The sequence below is a fragment of the Echinops telfairi genome, unplaced genomic scaffold (assembly GCF_000313985.2).
Source record: "Echinops telfairi isolate 266 unplaced genomic scaffold, ASM31398v2 ScPeMD7_7469;HRSCAF=8507_0, whole genome shotgun sequence".
NCBI classification, from domain to species: domain Eukaryota; kingdom Metazoa; phylum Chordata; class Mammalia; order Afrosoricida; family Tenrecidae; genus Echinops; species Echinops telfairi.
In genome coordinates this window covers 58,357,784-58,377,905 of record NW_022111372.1, presented here as the reverse complement: position 1 = coordinate 58,377,905, position 20,122 = coordinate 58,357,784, and the positions used below count along the sequence as shown (strand labels likewise).

Sequence of the window (20,122 nt, the reverse complement as noted above, 5' to 3'; positions counted from 1 at the left end):
CATGGAGCAGCTGGTGGTTTTGAACTACTGACCTTGAACTTAGCACCCCAACACGAACTGCTATACCATGAGAGTTCCTTTGCTTTCATAAGTGATAATATTTAGAGGAAAAAAATGTTTGGCCTCTCTCAACTCGAACTCACTGCTATTGAGAGCTAATGTTCACTTATAGGAAAGGGAACCCTGTTGATGTTATGGTTAGGTGTTGCGCTGAAATCCATATGGTCAACAGTATGAAACCACTAGCAAATCCATGGGAGAAAGACTGGGCTTTCTACTCTCATAGACAGTTCCAGCCTCACAAACCCATAGGGGGTTTTACTATGAGTCCGTATTGACTTGAAAGCGAGCTTGAGTTTTGGTTTTGGTATAGGACAGGGAAAACTGCCCCCGTGAGTAATACTTTATGGGAGTCAAGAGCCCATCTTTCTCCTGAGAAGTGGCTGGTGGTTTCAAACTACTGACCTTAAGACTAGCAGCCCAACGCATACACTCTACGCCATTCGGGGCATATTGTTATTTCCATTTTTCTCCTTTCACTTTCCCAATGGCCCTTGGAGATAGGCTTGCCAACTATCCCCAATTTACAGATGAGGGATAGAGGCCTGGAGAATTGAAATCACCGGACCATAATCACATAGCTACGGACATTCCTTATTTCTGTAAAGGGTGATGGGAAAATATGGAAAGGGCAGTGGTGATGGTTGAACAAGGTGATGAATGCAATCAATGCCATCGACTCGCACACGTTAAACATGTAGAAGGCTTGGCAAATGCTTGGTTCTATTTTTTTTTTACCACCACCCTCCAAGACAGGAGAATAAGAAAAGACACAAACAAGTAGGTGAGCCCACCCAGCCCATGAAACCCACTGCTTTTTGGACGAGAAACCTGGTGGTACTCAGGGACTTGTCCCAGGTCACAGAGATCATTAGAAGTAGAACTGATGTAGATCCCGATACAGGTCTGCCAGTAACACTCCGAGTCTCTAACTTACGGCAGCCTGATCCTCCTTTCCTGGACAGCCCCGCCATGTTCTCTCTTCATGACGCATGGGCGGGCCGAAGCCCTCACAGGGCCACAGAGATAGTACATATCTCTATTACTAATGTCCCTCCTACATTCATTGACCTAACTTGGATCCCCTTTTCCAGGCAGAGTTCAGCGTTAAGATTAAAAAGAAACCCCTAAGTGAAAAGTCCCTTCCTTATCTCTGTTTGCCCATCCAGATTAACCCTCATCTTTCCTTTATCTTCTTTCAGTAGGGTCATCTTGATTATTCTCATCTGGTGTCTGTGTCTCCAGGCCCCGTCCTCCCATCCCCTGACCCCAAATCTAAGCCTACTGCCATCTATGTGGCTCCAACTCATAGCAAGCCTACGTAGCCTCTCCAATAGTATAAATCTTTACAGAAAAAGACAACGTTCTTCATTCTTTCTTCCTTGAATCACTGCTGGCTTTGAACTGCCAGCCTGGTGGTTAGAAGCCCCGTGCCTAGTCACATCACCACCAGGCTCTCTGCGAACCTATCTTTGTTACCTGTTGGCTTTATGTGCCACTCAATTGATTTTAACTTATAGCAACCCCATGGGGTGGACTAGAACTGCTCCCCCAGACTTTCCGAGGCAGCGATCTTTATGGGAGTACATTGCCAGGTCTTGGTCCTGGTGGCGTCGTGGATTAGAAGTCATCCTGCTGATGCAAGGTCAGCAATTCAAAGCCCAGCAGCTATTTCCTACATGAAGCCATCTGCTCCATCAAGAGTCTCAGACTCAGTAACCCACGGCGGCAGTTCTACTCCATCCAATGGGGTGGCTGTAAGTCAGAATTGACAATGGCAGTGACTTTGGCTTAGGAGATTTTGTTTTGTTTTGTTTTTTTCTTTCTTTTCGTGTTTTTTTTTCCTCCTCCTGCAGAGCTCCTGGTGGGTCTGCGTGTCCACCTTTGAGGTAGCCATCAAACGCTTAAATACTGTGCAACCCAGGTTTCCATCTTTTGCATCGCAGTGGAGAAACCCTAGGTACAAATTGGGCATCAATACTCTCCCTATTGGGCTCACATCGCTGACACTCTTTAGACTCCTTAGAATGACCCTCACAGATCTTCCAAATGGCACCCTGCCTCACCCCTGGTGTATGTGTTCCAACTGCTCTGATCCAACTGTAGCTCTGCCAACCCCCTGATGACTCAGTATGTCCCCATTCCCAGCATCCTTCAATCGTCCTTCATCTGACCACCATTAGGATTCCTCCCTCCCAGAATCCCCCCTGAATACTCTGGGACCAACATTAGGTGTCCCTGCCTTTCTACTCCCATCACCCTTGCACACACACCTCTTTGTACACACACCTCTTTGTACACACACCTCGCAGCACTATTCTGTTGTTGCTACAGTGGCCTGCCATTGAGATGACCTCCAACTTTCCCCTCGCCTTTAAGGCACATACATAATCTATTTCAAAATCTCTTAACTTCCACTGATTCAATTCCAACTCATAGAGAGAGAGCCTTATATAGTGTTCTCAAGACCATAAATGGTATGGGAGCTGACAGCCTCATCTTTCTCCTACATAGCATCTGGTGGGCTTGAACGGCTGAACTTTTGGCTAGCAGACCCAATGCTTAGTCCACTGTGCCACCTGGCTCCTTATATCAAAGTTTAGACAACTTGAAGTTTTACCACACTAAGTCTTTTTTCCTGGGTTTCACAAGGATCCTTTCTATTGCTGGGCCCTCCAATCTACTCACATTATCCTCTGCACTGTCTACTCTGAAGCCAATTCTTGGCTGTACGTTTCTCATCTCGGATAGGAGAGCTCTCATTTCTAGAAGTTTGATCCAGATAATTTTTTGTTTTTGCAGGTGGCCTTTCCAGGCTTACATGTAATTTTCCAAGTGCACGGAGTTCTGTTAGACATATTGTCCTTATGTAGCAATTTCAGTATCGGTCTCAGCTGTGGGTATGTTTTGATGTGCTGGCTTTTCTCCTCATGATGGAGAACATGTTCTTGCCTTTCAGCATGCCTGCTAGTCTCTAAAGAGACCCTGATACTGGAATTCTGCTTTCTTTAGGGATAGGTATTGTTGTATTCCTACACCTAGTGTTGGGCTCTGTCCAGGGCTGCAACTCAGTTACTTGGACATTGTTTACTAGGCGGGACCAGAACAGATCCTAGGCTCAGGCGAATTCTTTCCCACTACTGAGGAAAGAGCTTCTATAAATTCTTCTCAATTCTCTATGAATTCAGATATGTTTTACAACCTGGTTGGTGGAATCTAAACCTATTTCTAGTCCTGTGACTGGCTACAGTGATCTCTAATCTCTAGGGTACTTCTTTTCCCAGCTTCCAAGGAGTCCTGGTGGCGTAGTGGGCTACTCATTGAGTTGCCAACACAGGCCAGCAGTTCTACCCCACCTGTTCTGTTCTGAGGCAGAAAGATGAGGCAGTCTGCACCCATGAAAACGCCAAGTCTCATAACCCACAGGGGCACGAGTACTCTGTCCAAGAAGGCAGCTGTTAGTTGACATTGACTCAATGGAATTTCCTCACATTCATGCATGGATCAATACATGGCTAAAAAGAAGCCTCTGCAGTTCCCACAGCTTCTTGCTTCATAGCTCCCCTCTCTCTGGCTAGACCCTTGTGCTCTCAGGACCATCTCTTTAAATCAAGGGGATCCTAGGCTCTGCCCATAGCTCCTCCTCCAGGGGCCAGGAACCCCTCTCAAGGCTGTGAGCAGGGTTCACAGCACTTGTCTTCCATCCCTCATTGTCCCATGTCCTGAAAGCTGCGGCATCATAGATCCATTGTGTGGTTATCCAGTCGCTCTTACTCCTTCTGGGTCAGAAAGCCAAACTCACTGTGCATACGATATACATGCCTGAAACACCTAAGGAGCCTGCACCTGCTCATTTGTATAATTAAGAGCATTCGATGCATGAAAAACAAGCTAGATAACCCTTCAGGCACAGTAACGGGAATAATGATCACCTAAGGGTATTGGAAGAGAGGGTGGAAGGGGGTGAAGGGGGAGCTGATAGCAACGATGACTATATAACCCTACTCGAGGGGCGCTAATAACAGAACTGTAGGTGAATGGATACATTGGGTGGTGTAAGATATGGCAAATAGTAGTAATATGTAATATAATAATAAGGGTTCATGGGGGTAGCATGGGGGAGGGGGAACAAAAGGGAGTCAAAATCACAGTTCAAGAAGAAAGAAAATATTTTGAAACTGATGGTGGTAACCATTGTACAATTGTGCTTGGACTGTTATAATATCTGTAAGTGCTCCCAATAAAATGATTAATTAACAAAAAAGAAAGAAAGAAACACCTCAGGTGAATCTCTCGGGGAGAGGTGGGAGCGCGGTATCCTGGGCAGTGAGAATACCATGTAACCCAGGCAGTGGACACTCAGTTCCAGCTGACTCTGCTTTCTCCGGTGCCTCGCAGGTGTGCAGTCATGGAAGTGTTCTGTGTCTGGCCCTTCCACTCTCGTACTCAAGGACCATATGCGGCTAGTGAGCCCTTAGCATGTGGCTGGTCCCTCAAGAAACGGAATTTTTAACTTCATTTAATTTCAGTTAAATGTAAATAGCCACAAGTGGTTTGAGTAAACCCTTAGGAAGAACCAGCAGTCCTGAGTGACATTGTTCTAGGGGCCAGGCAACAGCTGAGGGTAAATTCTTATTCCTCTCTATGGTTCCTCTGCCGGGCCAGGGTATATTGGGTGTGGAGATGATGAAGACGCTCAGCTGCAAACAGCGAGGTTGAAGGTGCAAGCCCACTCAGAGGTGCCTTGGAAAAAAGGCTTGGCAATCTTTTATCTTATTTTATTTTTTAAAAGTCATTCAAAATCCTATGAAGTACAGTTCCGCCCTGACACACATGGGATTGCCATGAGTCAGAATTGGCTGCAAGTTAACTGGTGATTCTGGACAAGAAAAAAAAAACCTCTGCTAATTATGCTAAAATTATGTTCCTTCATTAAGCCACTCAGGCAGTCTGAGCTAGTCATGAGACCTCCCAACCTCTTCATCCACTGACTTGCTGTTTTTTGTTTAAATCATTATGAGCTCTAAAATCCCTTAGAGCAAGAGAAGGTACCTCCAGAGACTAGCCAGGGTCAAAGTCTCCAACTGTCAGTGCCCAAATGAAGCCTGGCCCATGTGTGAGTCTATTCTGGCTTTAACAGAGGTTAAAAATGCGGGTCAAGGGACTCATGGGCCACGTGAACCCCAGGCTCCTTGTCTCTGAAACAAGAAGATGTAGCTGGTGCCCAGCTACCAATACCAGCCTCTTTGCAATGGGACCCCAATAGAAGGACTGTGAAACCAAATTCAAAATAATGAAAAAGCAAAGATACCAGACTAAGGTCTGATTGGAACTGGAGAACCCCCTGAGACTATGGTCCTCAGTCACCTTTGAACTCTGTACACTGCCCTCATAACTCCACTTTCAGCCAAACACCAGACAGGCCAGTAGGAGGAACGGTCACACCAAGGCGGTACACTCTCCTCGAAACCATCAACAACAGGAGGCAGCGTTTGCCCAGAAATAAAGGCGGAAGGCAGGAAGGGGCAGGAAGGAAGGGTGAACGCAGGGAGGACTGGAGAAGGGCACTGGTGCACCGTGGGGAGTGAAATCAATGTCATGAATCAACATGCGTAGGAATTGTTGAATGCATAGGAATTGTTGAATGCTCAGGAATCGTTGAATGGAAAACCAGTTTGCCCTGCAGACCTACTCCCAACTCACAAGAAAAAGTCAAAATAGCTAAACATAAGAAAAAAGTACTTGAGCCACCACTTATGAAGCACATTGGTCCATCTGTTCTTGGCAAATGCTGCTTGGGCCCGGCACTGACTGCACTGACTGGCGCTGCAGGGCTGCTGCTCTCTGGATGGAGCATAGGGTTTCTGCTTTGCCACAGTCCTCACCACTCCCTACTGCCGCACCAACCACCAGGCCTTTTGTTGGTTTCCCAGTGCCATCCTAATTGTGCTAGTGAATGTATTCTAGTGAAGAAACATTTCTCCAAAATCCAATGCCACGTCTCCTCCCATGGTGGTAAATAAAATAAAATAACATCAGTGGGGGTTGTGATTTTTTTTTAACTCAGCCCATTCTATAAACTTACATGACATGCCAGAGGCCTCTAAGCATGTGAGGGTGTGAGAACGTTTACTAAAGGGATGAAAATCAGGCAGCACCAGCTGAATTCTGCAGCTTCCCAGTTCAGCCCCCACAGCCAACATCAGGAACCCACAACACCCTGTCCTCAGGATTTCCTTCACCACAGCCCACGTGACGGCCATTTCTCAGACATCTGTTTGGGCAGGCAAAACGACGCCCCCTCCCGTCCTTCATCTGGTCCCTCCCTCTCCGTGACAGACATGCACTGGATGAACAGAGGCGTGAAAACACAGTTCAGACGCAGGCTTATCTTTGGCCAGAGTGGTCAGCACACAGGTGAGGCAGGGTCGGTTACGTCCCATGTCCAGCTCATTTTCCTCCTGCCCCACCCTTTCACTCACCCTACCCACTCTTCAGAGTCAAAGCCACAGTCGGCTGTCCAGACCATCCCACATTGCCCCCATCCTGGCCTCTGTTCCCCAGCTGTCGTGGGAGTCGGGGAGTACTTACGGCACCCGGAGCTTGGGGAACTTCTGGATGTCATTGTCTGTCAGATTCTGAAACCAAGACATAGGGAGGCAGGTTAAGGACCCACGAGAAAGGCTGTGCATTTATGACAGGTGCAGTTGACAGGGTTAGATGGAATACTTCATCAATGCATCTCCCTTTAGAGCCATTGTAAAGTTGTTTCCGTTTTGAATATTTTCTGCTTTCTTTTTGATGGAGGCTGTTCTATGTTTTGTTTTCCTTGTTGTCTGTCTGCTTGCTTGCTTTTTGTATCTGGTATATTTTTCTTTAAATGAGGGCCAGGATCGGTAGGTCTACAGAGCCAGGAACTGGATTGATGATTGTCTAGGGGCAGGGCAGGGGAGGATGGGACGACTGGGGAGCTAACAGCAATGAAGATGAGAAGACAATGTTCTGAAATTGATTGTGGCGGTGAGTGCACAAATCTTCATAACATTATTGAATGAATAAATTGTATGATATGTGATATATATGCCAACAAACTACTTAAAGAGATAAATGTCCATGGGAAGGGGAATGTGACAAAATGCCACCAGCTGGCAAATCTAAATAAAAAGTTAAAGAAGTTAAAGAGATAAGAAATATAATTTCCTAAAAAAACAAACAAACAGAGGCTCTTGGCCAGGTGACTAACGTGGGAGGCAAGAGGGAGCAGTGGGGCTGGCAGCAAACTGGAGAGTATGCCCCTCCACCCAATGCTGCCGGCTATTGCATAAGAGCCTGGGCCCGTGACAGTGGGGTCTTTTCCTCCCAAAGGGAATCCACAGATGAGACATTCTGGAAACCAACGTACTCCACCAGCATGAGGACTACATCTGCGGGAGGCACCTGTGGTAGTTACATCATCTGTTGTCAATTTGGGAGGATTAAAGTGAAGGGGTGGAGGTTCGCCTGACAATCAGGTCGCAGCTTGATGACCTCATTTGGAGGCGCTAAGGAGATAGCTTGCTGGAGGTGGGATCCATGCTCTCTCCCTGAGAGACGCTCTACTGACAAGACACATGGAGCTATGCTGATGGCAGTGAGAGCCCTGGATATGGAGGAGCCATGTGGAAAATCCTACCGGTGCTGAGATGCTCCCAATGTCACCGGATCCACAAGACTATCCACCTACTGGCCTGTGATCTTTCTGCATTCAGTGGCATTGCCTGTGTTTTGTGAGTCTGAAGGGGGCTTTATAGATTGGCATCAGACATATGGGCTGATATTGGACATATGGACTTGATCTGGACTGGGCTGGAAGGTTTTCTCAATGTTCAATTGCTCTTGTATATAAAGCTCTTTCTCATACACATATTTGAGTGCTGCCGGATTAGTTTCTCTAGTCTACCCAGACGAGTACAGCGACACGGAGACTGCTCAGTGCACAGGATCGGGCCATCTTGCAGGTGGCCCTGTGTGCTTACTCTAGACCCATCCCCTTCAGTCTCCCATCATGCCAGCCCTGAGAAGGGGTGTGTGCCTTTTGCCATAAGCACACCCCGGAAGCCTGGTTCACCAGCTTATTGGCGAGGGCAGGTAGCAGAGGACTGACTGTTCCGCACAGGGCAGTGCCCGGTCTCTGGGCCTCGGCCTTGCCTAACCCTCAGTGTTCCGTTTTCCGGGCAAAGAACTGGGACAGGGAATGGCAAGGGACTCAGCTTGCGGAGGAGAGAGCTGCGTGGGAACACCATCTGTTTCTTCCTGCACGCCCTTCCTCATGTCAGAGCTCTCAGAGGGTCCGGTGGCCTGAGCCGGCACATGATGAGGATGGGCACGGGTGCAAAAGAGGGCATTTCCAAGAAAGGAAGAGGGGGAGGGGGAGGGAAAACCTGCTTTCTGTGGTGCCAGCAAGGAGCCACAGGCAAAGGAAGATCTGCCAGTGGCCCCGTTCTGATGAAGACCAGATAGGCTGGGTGATCAGAGTCGGGCTCTGGAGACAGCAGAGGTTCGAATCTTGGGAGCTCCATTCAGCAGCTCTCTGAGTTTCAGCACAGAGCGAACTTCTCTGAGCCTTGGTTTTGGTATCTGTGAGAAGGGGGGGTCACTACAATAGTAATGGCTACCTTTCGGGGTTGTGGGGATTAAGAGAGGAAATGATTGTAATGCACTTAGCCTGGTGCCTGGCACACAGTGAGGGCAGGCCATTTGGGGGCTCTGGAGGTTGGGTGCTGCTGCCTCCACTCTCCCTTTGGGATAGGACTGTCTGTGAGGCGATTGATACCCGTTGGGCAGAGCTGACCCCACCCCCTCCCATTAGTGCTCACACGGTGGTGTGGGGACAGCTTAAAAGCCAATTGTCACTGGGTCCACGTCAGCTCGTGGAGCGCCCAGGCATCAGAGCAGGTGCTCCACAGGCTGTTTGGAGGGACTCGCAGGCTTTCCTTCTGAGGCACCTCTGTGTGGCTCCGACCTCCACAGCCAGATGCATTAGCCAAGATGCATTAGCCATTTCCTCTACGCAGGGACACCTGGGACATCAGAGCCATGTGCTTCTTGGGCTCATCAGATCCAGCTTTGGGGAGCAATTTCTGACCCCGCCATTTTCTCAGACCATCTGAGGCAAGGTTCTTTGGGTAAAGGGAGTCTGCTAAAGGTCCCCAGAGGATCAGGCTTTGTGGCGAGGCCTCTCAATGCATTTGCTGTTATTTTTAAAATCACAGAACAGCATCGGATCCTCTCTGCAGAGGCCCTGGGAACTCAGGCCAGGCACCGACGCATGCTCAGAGTGTGGGGGAGAGCTGAGGGCCTCCAGGAGGTGGGGAGAGGGGCCATAGTTGATGGCTGAGCAATGGCCCCTGGCCCCATTGGGCAGCATGGAGGACATGAACCAAGAGGACACTGGGAAGAGTGTGGAGGAGAAGGTGAGAAGGGACAGGGCACGACAAGCCCAGGAGCAGGAGGTTGGGAAAGAGAGAAAGCCTTGTGAAGTGAGACATAAACTCTGAGCACAAATGAGAGCACAGCAAGATTTGTGCGTGTGGGGGGGTGGTGGTGGTGGTGGTGGTGGTGGTGGTGGTGTGACCTTTACTGTGTGATGTAACCCCCACCTCCTCCATCAGAAACCTCCAGGTTACATGTACAATCATTTGTGGGTTTGGCTGGAGGATGATTCTAGGCTGAGGGTATCCTGGAGGGTGCAAAGAGGAGGGAACGCTACCAATGAAACCCTTTGGGCAGCCATAACATGGGCACAGCAGCCGGAGCCCATCCCTCTTCCTTTTCTCATGCTCAGCTGCCAGCTAGAAGGTGGGCCATTGGAGCATGCCCAGAGGCCCTCGGACAAGCCTGGTAATCTACCTCTGAGAGATCAGCCCTGATCACAGTTCTGCTCTGACACGTGTGCATGGGCTCTCCAGATGTCCAGTTCAAACACGGAGGTCCCTAGATGTCCTTGTAGCTGACGGAGCACCCCTGACTTCTGCGGGGGCCAGTGAGCTATAGCCTGAAGTCTGCTGTGGGGAGCTTCAGGGAACATTGCTAGATGTCAGGGGAGGGGGGGCCTGGGAGGGACTCACTGTAGCTTTGACTCTGCGTGTGAGGCAGACGGGCTGCCTAGAGGGAGAGGACCTGGCCAGCAGGCATTGGGAGAAGCCACCAGCTCTTGCACCTGCTAGAAGGAACCGCTCTTCCCGATGACTTCTTGGGGCCACACCCAAGCCCTTGGCATCCAGTGACAGAGTTCATCTCTCTTGAGAAAGAGAGCCCTCTATTTGGTAAAACCACCGCAGTCACATGCCTTCCTCCCTGCTGGGGCCTCCCAGCACGTCCCTCCCTCCGTGCCTTCCACCTTCTGAAGCCTGTCTCCTCCACGCCCTCATCAGACACCTTCCTGCATCCCCACAGGGGGGGGACATGGCAGTCAGAGAGAGTCCTACCTCTTCAAAGGGACATGCTCACTATAGAGAAGAAGGGAAGGAGAGGGAGGGGGAAAGAATGAGCAAAAGCATCACAGGGAGGAAGAGAGGGGAAAAGGAGGAAGACAGACCAGGGCCTTCCACTCAACTTTCAGTGGAAGCCTGACCCTGAGAAATGCAGACCAGGATCGGGGTCCCAAATTGTACCCAGAGTGTCTGGCGGGCAGTGGGGTGAAGAATCTCAGTGGGAGTCGCCTGTAACCATGCCAGCTGCTGGGGTAGGTTTCGGGTCTGCTCCCGCTCTCCTGCCTCCTCTCTCTCCTCTTCCCACCTCCTCCTCCTCCACCTGCCACCAGCAGAATGTGCTGTATCTTCCCAGGGGTTGATGGTCCCAGAGATTAGAACACAATGGACACAGCTGCTCAGATGCCATCTCTCGGCAAGAAGATGGCCTTGACAGCCCTTGGGCAGTCTCCTGGGGAGGGCCTGATGCTGGGACATGCCCTGCTCCCTTTCTATGGAGGCACAGTTCTCAGTAATAAGGCACCAGACGAAGGCTCAGCAGTCACTGGTGAGAAGAACACCAGAGTTCTGAGAATTCTATCAGCTCAACGCAAAACACAAAAACAAAACACGCTGCCCTGGAGTCATGCTGACTCACAGTGATCCTATAGGACAGGGTAGCATTTTCCTGTGTGTTTCTGAGACTCATTCTTTACAGGTGTAGAAAGCCCCCTCTTTGTTGCAGATCACAGCTCACCTCATAACCACTAGACCACCAGGCTTTTATTGGCTCTACAGCTGAGTGAAACTAGCATTGTTAAGACTCAAGACGGGTGCATAAGTAAATGTGGTGAAGAGAGCTGATGGTGCCTGACTATTAAAAGGGATAGTGTCAGGGGTCTTAACAGCTTGAAGTTAAACAAGTAACCATCTAGCAGGGAAGCAACAAAGCCCACATGGAAGAAGCGCACCAGCCTGTGTGATCATGAGGTGTCAATTGGAATAGGCATCAGAAGTTAAGTAATCAAATTAATGTGAAGGAGCATTGACAAAGTAGGGTCTCTAAAGGGCCACACGGAAGACATGATACATCTAAGGAGCACACGGAAGACATGATACATCTAAGGAGTGGCATAGCACTGATGAAACATGGCTATCCTCTAGTTTTGTGATATTTCCTCCCTTTACTATCATAGTCTTAGTTTTACCTTATTAATCTTGTGTGCCACACGTATGTTCATTTATATAATTAAGGTCATTTGATGATTCGATGCATTAAATCCAAGATAGATAGACCCTTCAGAAACAGTAATGGAAGTAATGATTCCCTGAGGTTACAGGAAGAGAGAGGGGGCAAAAGGGGAAGGGGGAACTGATAGCAATGATGACTGTATAACTCCACTCTATGGGAACGAGTAACAGAATTGGATGGATACATCGGAAGACGTAAGATACCGCAAAAAATAAAATAAAATAATAATAACAATATAATAATAAGGGTTCTGGTGGGTGGGGTAGGGGAGGGAGGGGATAAAGGGGAGCTTAAAGATTTCAAGAAGAAAGAAAATGTTTTCACAATGATGGTAGCAGCAATTTTACAATTATGCTTGATCTAATTGAATTGTGGGTTATTATTATATCTGTAAGAGTTCCCAATAAAATGATTAATAAAAAAGAGGAATACATTTTTTTAAAGACGCAAGATGGTATTTGACTAAATATTTGACATGCATGCTTTAGGTGTGTTGCTTAGAATGAGTCACATCACACCTCTGTAGACTGGTTTCCTCATCTGAAAAGTAGGTGGTTGGAGGCTTCCTGGACAGACCTATCTGCTGTAAGCCAAGCCCGGGAAAGCCTGGGATAATACAGTAGATCCCTGCTAAATCATGTCTCCAGTCCCTGGCCTGACTGCGTGTGTAAGGGAACTCGGGAAAATGCTTGCCGAGTGAATGGATGGGTGAATGGATGGTTTAGATGCAAGAATAACTAGGCACGTCTTCCTTGGCACCTAGAAGTGAAACTAAGACCAATAGAAACCCAACTTTGGTTTCAGCGTGAGTCACGCAGCACTGCCCAGAGGGAGCATTTGACTATTGGTGGTAGAGAGCTCACCATCCTTGAAGGAGTTCAAGTTAATGTTAATGATAGCACACATGTCCTAGGTAGAAAACTAGAGGACTCAATCTTGCCTTTCTAGTCTTGAAGCCTCATGGCCAGTTTCCCCGGCTGACTCAGCTGTGCACGAAGCCACAGCTTGGCTTGCCACCCTCACTCTCAATCCCAATTGGGAACATCTACCTCAGGAGACCCTTGACGTTCTATTGCCACTTCTTTTCTAGAGGGTAAAGCAGTAGATGGTGTGGTCAGCATCTCTTTTATCTATGCACAAAGCTGTCATTTCAGGGGAAGTGTTCATAAAGCTCCCCAACTGCCCAGTGCCTTATCTCCTTTAGAGCTGCAACCCTCTCTCTTAAATGGTGCAGCCCTTAATATACAGCTGTGTCTTAAAGTGGTTTTGAGACAGACTATTGCAGAGAGAGCCGGGTCACAGGCACTTAATACTGACCTGGGTAGAGCGAAAAGGAAAACAATAGAAACAGATTGCCTCCACTCTTTGGCCCGTTCATGGGTGAGAGACGGAGAAGTGGTATCCCCCCCCCAGATGGCCCTTTTCACTCTGTGGCCTCGGCAAAGGACAGATGGCATCAGAATGGACTTTCCAGGGTGTTTCATTCATTTTATCTCATTCTTCTTGGGTTCCTCCTTGGCCTTGGACTTCAGCGCAGACTAAGGTTTTTAGCAGAGCCCATACAAGAGCTGCGAGGTTGGCCTCAGAGACGGTGTCTGTGAGGTGGTAAGGAAGAGGACCAAGGGTGGGGGAGGGTCCTTAGGACAAACAGTGACCCCAGACATCCCCTGGGACAGGGCAGACCGCTGGGGAACGTACATAGCATCCCAGTTGCAATGGGTGTGACTGCCCGAACTTACCAGGAACCGTGGCCCGTCAATGTGGTACTTCTTCACTGCTTTTTCACAGTCCTTGTAGTTCAGCTGCAAAGAGAAGGGGGAGATGCTGTCAGTGGCAGGTAGGGTCCTGTCACTGGCTCCCCCGGAAGCTTAGCAATTTGTGGCACTTGTGGCTCGCCTCCCCCTCCCCTGTCTGACAGATGGGCCCATCCTTACCTCAGCACTACCCCCTCAGCCTGCTCTCACTACCCCTTTGGGAATGTCGGAAATGGAATAATTGCCTCCTGTTCAGCCCTTCTCTAAGAGACTGCCTTCAAGTCATTCAAAAGACTGGTGGGAGGGGCGGAATGGATTACTGAAGAACCTTCAGCTCCTGAAGGAAATAGGGATTAGCTGGAAGAAGAAAATATACACTCGCCATTGTCTTGCCACCCAAGGACAGGCTCAGTGACCATTGTTTCCGTCAATGGCTTTTCTCAGCATATTTCTAAACATAATTGAAGTGATGATTCATATTCAACCATGTTAACTTTTCTTCCTTAAAATGAGTACGTCATATGATTACAAACTTATTTTAATGACTACAAATATCATTTAATTATCCCCTTACTGCCGAACATTTAGGTCAGTTTCCAAAATTTTCCATCCCAATAGCAGTAATTCAACACTATGAATAATGACCAAGCCGTTGCTACGTGGCAGCCACTGTTCTAATTATTTCGATTCATCTCAGGCACTTTGTTCCCCGCTGTGCACCTGGGCACCCTGAGGTGCAGAGACCTAGAGGACTTACAAGAAACTCTAGGACACGAGTAGGTGACGGTTGGGCGTCTGAACAAGGCCCTCCTGTGTCTGTTATCAATATTGTCTTTGTTCAAGAATACAGTTCCCTCCAGTATGTAGAATCAGCTCATGGAGGCGTACAGCTCCGTAGGCATCCTCAGATCAGGGCCCCTGAAACTCTCAGCCGCTGACACGTTTCTGCACAAGAACTTTGTAACAAGGACCAGCGCAGCCAGAACCACCGCAGAGTCATGACACGCTGATTTTGAACTAACTCTTGGCCCTTGAGTGCTCACGAACCTTTGACTGTTGCTACATCTTTCGCGACCCTCCACATTCATCTGGGGCCTGGACCCACCATTTAAGCGGCTCTTCCAAGAACATCAGGGCCATTCTTTGACAGCAGGTGTTCTTTTCCTGTTCCTGATCCTTACAGTAGAGTGATAGGCTCACAAGGGATGAGCACTGTGAGGGTCTTGGCACTTTCCTAAAGGGTCCTGCTCATTAAGGATCCCGTGAGCTTCCATTTCCCCATGGGCTCAGCAGCACAAGCATTCGCGTCTTCACAGCTACCTCCGGTGGATGTTCTGGGCGAGACTATCGAAGACTAGCTGTCTAGGTTTGGGGATTCTAGCTTCCCCACTTAGTGTGAGACTCAGTTTGTGACAGCCTCTTTGAGGATAAAATTAAAGTCACTTTCTTCTCTGACAGCCAACTAACAGAACCAGTGAATTGTTATAATTGTTAGAACTCCTTGATCAGACAGAGTGGGAAGTACATCATCGTCGTCAGAAGCTGATCTGAAGGCCAGCAGCAAAAGGAAGCCATGGCTGAGGGGCCACAGCAGAAGCTGCCAAGTGGGCTCTGACACCTGGCACTCCCTGTGTGTCAGAGCAGAGCTGTGCTCCAGAGGGCTTTCAATGGTGATGCTTCCGAAAGAGATCGCCAGGCCTTTCTTCTGAGGCACCTCTGAGTGAGCTTGAGTCTCCAGCCTTGAGGTTAGCAGTCACGGTCATTAACCATCACAATGCCCAGACCCCAAGGAGCCTAGGCTATGCCTTCCAGCTCCATGCAGTGTGGTATAAGCTGTGTTTGGACTCCCCAGCCGCCTTACATCCATAATTTTGACCGTCATCTTTGTCACATGTCCCTCTAATTATGCAGGTGCTGTTTTGACCCTGGATGGACAAATAGCCTTATAGACTGGGGCTAGAAGTTTGATTCTGACCCAATAATGGGGGCACAGTGAAGCGACAGACGGCAGAATGAAACACTTCCCAGTCCAGGGCCAGCCGTGTGAGCCCGCTGTTGTAGCCATTGTGTCAATCCATCTCGTTGGGGTAAAAGATTTTTTAAAATTGCTTTCCTGACCAGTCTTGAGTGACATGAGTTGCATTCTCCACGTTGTGCAGCCCCCACCACCTGGTAGACTCTGTCGATTTGACAGACACTCAGGAGGATTTGTAGGGGCAGTCAGCTTTCGTAGGCACTGGTCGAGCATACTTCTTGGCATCTTAGTCGAGAGGACCGAGGCCCAGAGAATCTGCCTAAGCCTGTACAATAAGTTGGAAGCACTGTAGGGATTAGACCACAGGGTTCTCAGCCAGTGCCTCTCTGCTGTGGGGTACAGGGACCCACAATGGCCACATCAAAGTCATTTTGAGGATAAAGAAACACAAAGTGTAGGATCAGGCTTCAGGGGCTGGCATTCCAGGCAGGGGACAAGATAGGTGCATCTGGGACAAGAAGACACAGCAGCTGCTCAGCCTGTGGGGACCCCCCCGGCCACTGGCCAGTTCATTAGATCAGGAAAAAGTAAAGGGCGGAGCATTCCCTAGCCCTCTTTCTCTCTCTCTCTGCTGAAGGAGCCCTGTGCATGGTGAGTACCCACCGGGCTGCATACTGCAGTCAGCAGTTTGAAGCCACCAGCTGCTCTGTAGGAGAAAGATGAGGCTGTCTGCTCCCGTGAAGAGTGACAGTCTTGGAAAGCCACCGGGGAATTTCTGCCCTGGTGTTGAGTCGGTGACAGTGAGTTTGATTTTTCTCTGCTGAATGGCCCACTCGTGCACACATATGATGGCCTTCTGCCTCACTGAAATCCCACGAGGGGAGTTACTATGAACCACTCCAACTGACTCCAATTCATGGCCATGCCCTGTGTGTCAGAGTAGCATTGCGTTCCATGGGGCTTTCAATGGCTACTTTTTCTGAAGTAGAGTGCCAGGCCTTTCTTCCAAGGTGCTTCTGGGTGAACCCCCAGCCTGTTGTAAAGCAGCCAAGGGCACTAACTGGTTAAACCACGCAGAGACTTACTTTTAGTATCTCTAGTTTACTGATAAGGGTGCAGGAGGCACAGATGATAGGGTAGATAAAGCCAGGTCCCCAGCTGGCAGGGGGTCGAGCCAGGATTCGGGCTGAAGTGTGACTGACTCCAGAGTTAGGGTGGGGCACCTGAGAAGGTGCCCTTACCTCATTGCCTTCGTAAGAACTGCACCTCCAGGGAGTCCTTTCAAGGTCCATTTAATCCCCAACAGGACTGAGTGGTCTGTTTCTTTGGGGTTTCTCTGGGAACTGAGATGCTCAGAACTCCAAGAGTCTCTGTCCAGCTCGATGGTGTACTGTGCTTTCTCCCCAGTCTGGGTCTTGGATGCTGGAAAGGAAAACCTGTCCAGATGCTGTGGATTTGTCCCAGGGCCTGGATTCTTCAAGAACTAAACTTTCTCTTCCACAAATTCAATTAGAAAGATGTATCCCAGGGGCACCCTGGCCTATATCCCAACTCTCTCCGCTGACAGGAACGTGTGCCTGCCCACGGGTTCCTCTGCGGTGAGAAGGGCAACTGTCCTCTTCAGATGCCGAGGTGGGGCCTCTCTGGGCCTCTTAACCGGTTTTCATCCTCCTGTTGCCAAGTCTCGCGTCTTTTCTCCTTCCTTCTTTGATGTAACCAACCATTTAATCCCATATCAGAAAATATCACCTTGCCACTTATTTGATCTACATTTAAGGAGAGTCTTCAGAAGCATCCTTTGAATGTCAACTGTCCAATCAATGATCTTCACACATAGAGCACTGAAGGCCAAGTTTCTTCTGGCCTTTTAGAGGGAAACTATCAGAAAGGAGATGCACAAAATGTAGCAAATGACATGGCCTTGAGCTGGGCCCCAGCCACAACACCCCCACGTCTACATTTCTCATATCCTTCTTCTTGGTTGGGCAAGGAAATGTAGCTACAGGTTCCTTGGTACTATGGAGCTAGAACCCAGGCTTGGCTTTGTGTCCGAGAGGATCTCTTAACTCCTTGGGTCTCCATCTCCCCGGGAGGAACAGGAGATTGGATTACGTGACCGCTAAGGTCTTCACTAGATGAAAAGGCCTTGCTGTGCGCACAACGAGGACTGCCAGTTAAATGCGATGCCAGTCTCCATGCACAGTGGTCTCAGAGCTCAAATGTCCCTCGCACGATGTAGTCTTCCTTATAGCGGGATACAGGGTTCCCTACCTGAATCTGCCTAAGCAGGGGAGGACCCTGTCAGCAAGTGACCGTTCGTGGCAATTGTAGAGTGTCCTCCCCCATAAACAAAGGCCAGAATAGCAGCAAGACTTTAGCCCCAACTCTGCCATAAGCTCGACATCTGATCTCACCTGGCCTTTTCCACTCAGAGGCCTCAGTGCCCTACCTGTAAACTAGATGCACATCTTCCCGCTGCTCTGCAACCGAAGATTCCCATAAGTCCCCGTGAGACGTAAGGACCCTCCTTCCAGCATCACCAGCAATGAGTGCCCACCGCCATGGGTAGGATTCTTCCCCCTAGTCCTCTGCACCCTCCATTCTGCTCTTCCTTTCTCCTCCTCCAGGACTCCATGTCTGCCCTTTGGGTTAAGTGGCTTTGGTCTCCTTGGTGTTTGTTACACACCTCTGAATCCCAGAGCAGAGACGGAAGAGGACGTTTTTCTGTCACATGCATTCTCTGGGGTTTGGGGCTGCTTGACCTCCTGAAACTGGGTATGTGGCTGAGCCAGAGACAATGCTGACCTCACAAGGTATTGGTGAGCGTTAGATGGGGCAATGCCTGTAAAACATCACACTCAGCCCATGGTGCGTAGTATGGGCACCCCTCCCTTCTCCCTAGAACTCACTGTCTGAAAAGCTCTGTGGTTCCTGGTTGTCTGCACGGCACTCACTGAACCGGTATAGGGGGCGAGGGGTTGACAGGTTGATAGCCCCTTGGCTACCCTTTACCCCCTTTGTATTCTGCCTGGGTTCTCTCTGTGTGCCTCTGAGCAGCCTGGCAATGGCACCCCCAACCCTCCCAAGCACAAAGAGCAAGCTCACCTTCCTGAAATAGTCGGCAAGGCTGTCGGAGTCCCAGTCCAGGACCTCGGAGCGAAAGGGCACATTCCTCAGAGCCATGACTGCTCGCTCCGGGGACAGCACTCACAAACCGCATGCAGACGGCACACCCATGGACAGAGAACCCCCAAGCCAGAGCTCCGTGGTGTCCTGGACTCTGCCAACTCCCAAGTACCCTTCTGGAACACCCTGTTGGAGCAGACGTCTTGACTGCTGTAGCCAGATCCAGAAAGCAACGGCTTCCTCTGCGAGCAAATATGGTGTCTTCTCAGAAACCAACTCAGCTAGTTTCCTTTACCACTTCCTCTGCGAGGCTCTAAATAAGTAAACAAGGAAGCCCGGTGCTGGGTGCCTGAGATGTGGAGAGAGCGACAGGCCTGGTAATTTCCCACTGGTCCAGTCACCCAAGCCAAGGGGCAGAGGAGATGGAGGGGACTTAAATTCCAAAGCGAGTCCAAGTGTTTTTCCATTAAAACTCCCAGTACTCGTGTGTCTATACCACATTCCTGCCAGGGTGGGGCTTTGCAGATGAAAATCCACTTTGACAGTTGACCTAAAATAGAGATGATTTCCGACATCAGTGAGCTGCTGGGGAAAAGTATGTGGCCTTTGAATGCTGCCCCACAAACTTCCCCTCCCACCTTCAGTCCCAGTGCAGAGGGAGTTCCTCAGCTTCCTCTCCACATGTCTTAGGATCCTGAGTGGAAGAGTGGATAGCTTTCCAGGGTTGACCAGGTGCTACTGCATAGAGAGATGAAGCCTCCAATTAAGATGTCACTGCTTCCAGGCTGTACAGCCACAGGTAAGGGCTGAATCTCTGGGAATTTCAGTTTCCATATCTGGGGAATAGGAAAGTAGAAGAACACATAAGATGTGTTGTTGGTCATGTCAGGCGCCACCGAGTCAGCTAGGACCCATGGCAACACTGTGTGCAACAGAACAGAACACCGTACGGTCATACAGCCACTGTGTCAACCCATCTCACTGAGGGACTGTCTCACTGAGGGACTGCCTCTTTTATGCCACCCCTCCACTTCACTGAACATGATGTCCTTCTCCAAGAACCGGTCTCTCCTGACAATATGTCCTAAGTATGTGACAAAGTCTTGTCATTCTTGCTTCTAAGGAGTGCTCTGACTTTTTCGCTTCCAAGATAGATGGGTTTGTTCTTGTGGAAGTCCATGGTGCTTTCAGTACACTTCTCCAGGACCACAATTCAGATGGTCTTCAGTCTTCTTTATTCACTGTCCACCATTCACCTGCGTATGATCCAATGGAGAATACCATGGTTGGGTCAGGCACACCTTAGTCCTCAAAATGATATCCGTGCTTTTCAATACTCTTGTGTTGAAGGTCTTCTGCAGCAGATTTACTTAATGCAACACATCTTTTGATCTCCCAGCCTCTGCTTCCATAAACATTGGTTGTGGATCCAAGCAAGACAAAATCCTTGACAACTTCAACCTTTGCTCCATTTATCATGATGATGCCAATTGGTCCAGTGGTGAGG

At 49.2% G+C, this 20,122-nt stretch overlaps 1 protein-coding gene across 1 annotated transcript in view; it reads right to left on the bottom strand.

The window, feature by feature from the left end:
- LCP2 (lymphocyte cytosolic protein 2) overlaps window positions 1-18,791 on the bottom strand; it is a 62,976-nt gene extending 44,185 nt beyond the window's left edge. Inside the window, exons 1-3 of the mRNA XM_045284695.1 lie at window positions 18,595-18,791; window positions 13,500-13,562; window positions 6,652-6,698 (exon numbers count right to left, since the gene is read on the bottom strand). Coding sequence (XP_045140630.1) covers window positions 6,652-6,698; window positions 13,500-13,562; window positions 18,595-18,672 — 188 coding nt within the window. The 5' untranslated portion in view covers window positions 18,673-18,791. The remainder of the gene's footprint in view (window positions 1-6,651; window positions 6,699-13,499; window positions 13,563-18,594) is intronic.
- Between the last annotated feature and the right edge of the window lie 1,331 nt (window positions 18,792-20,122).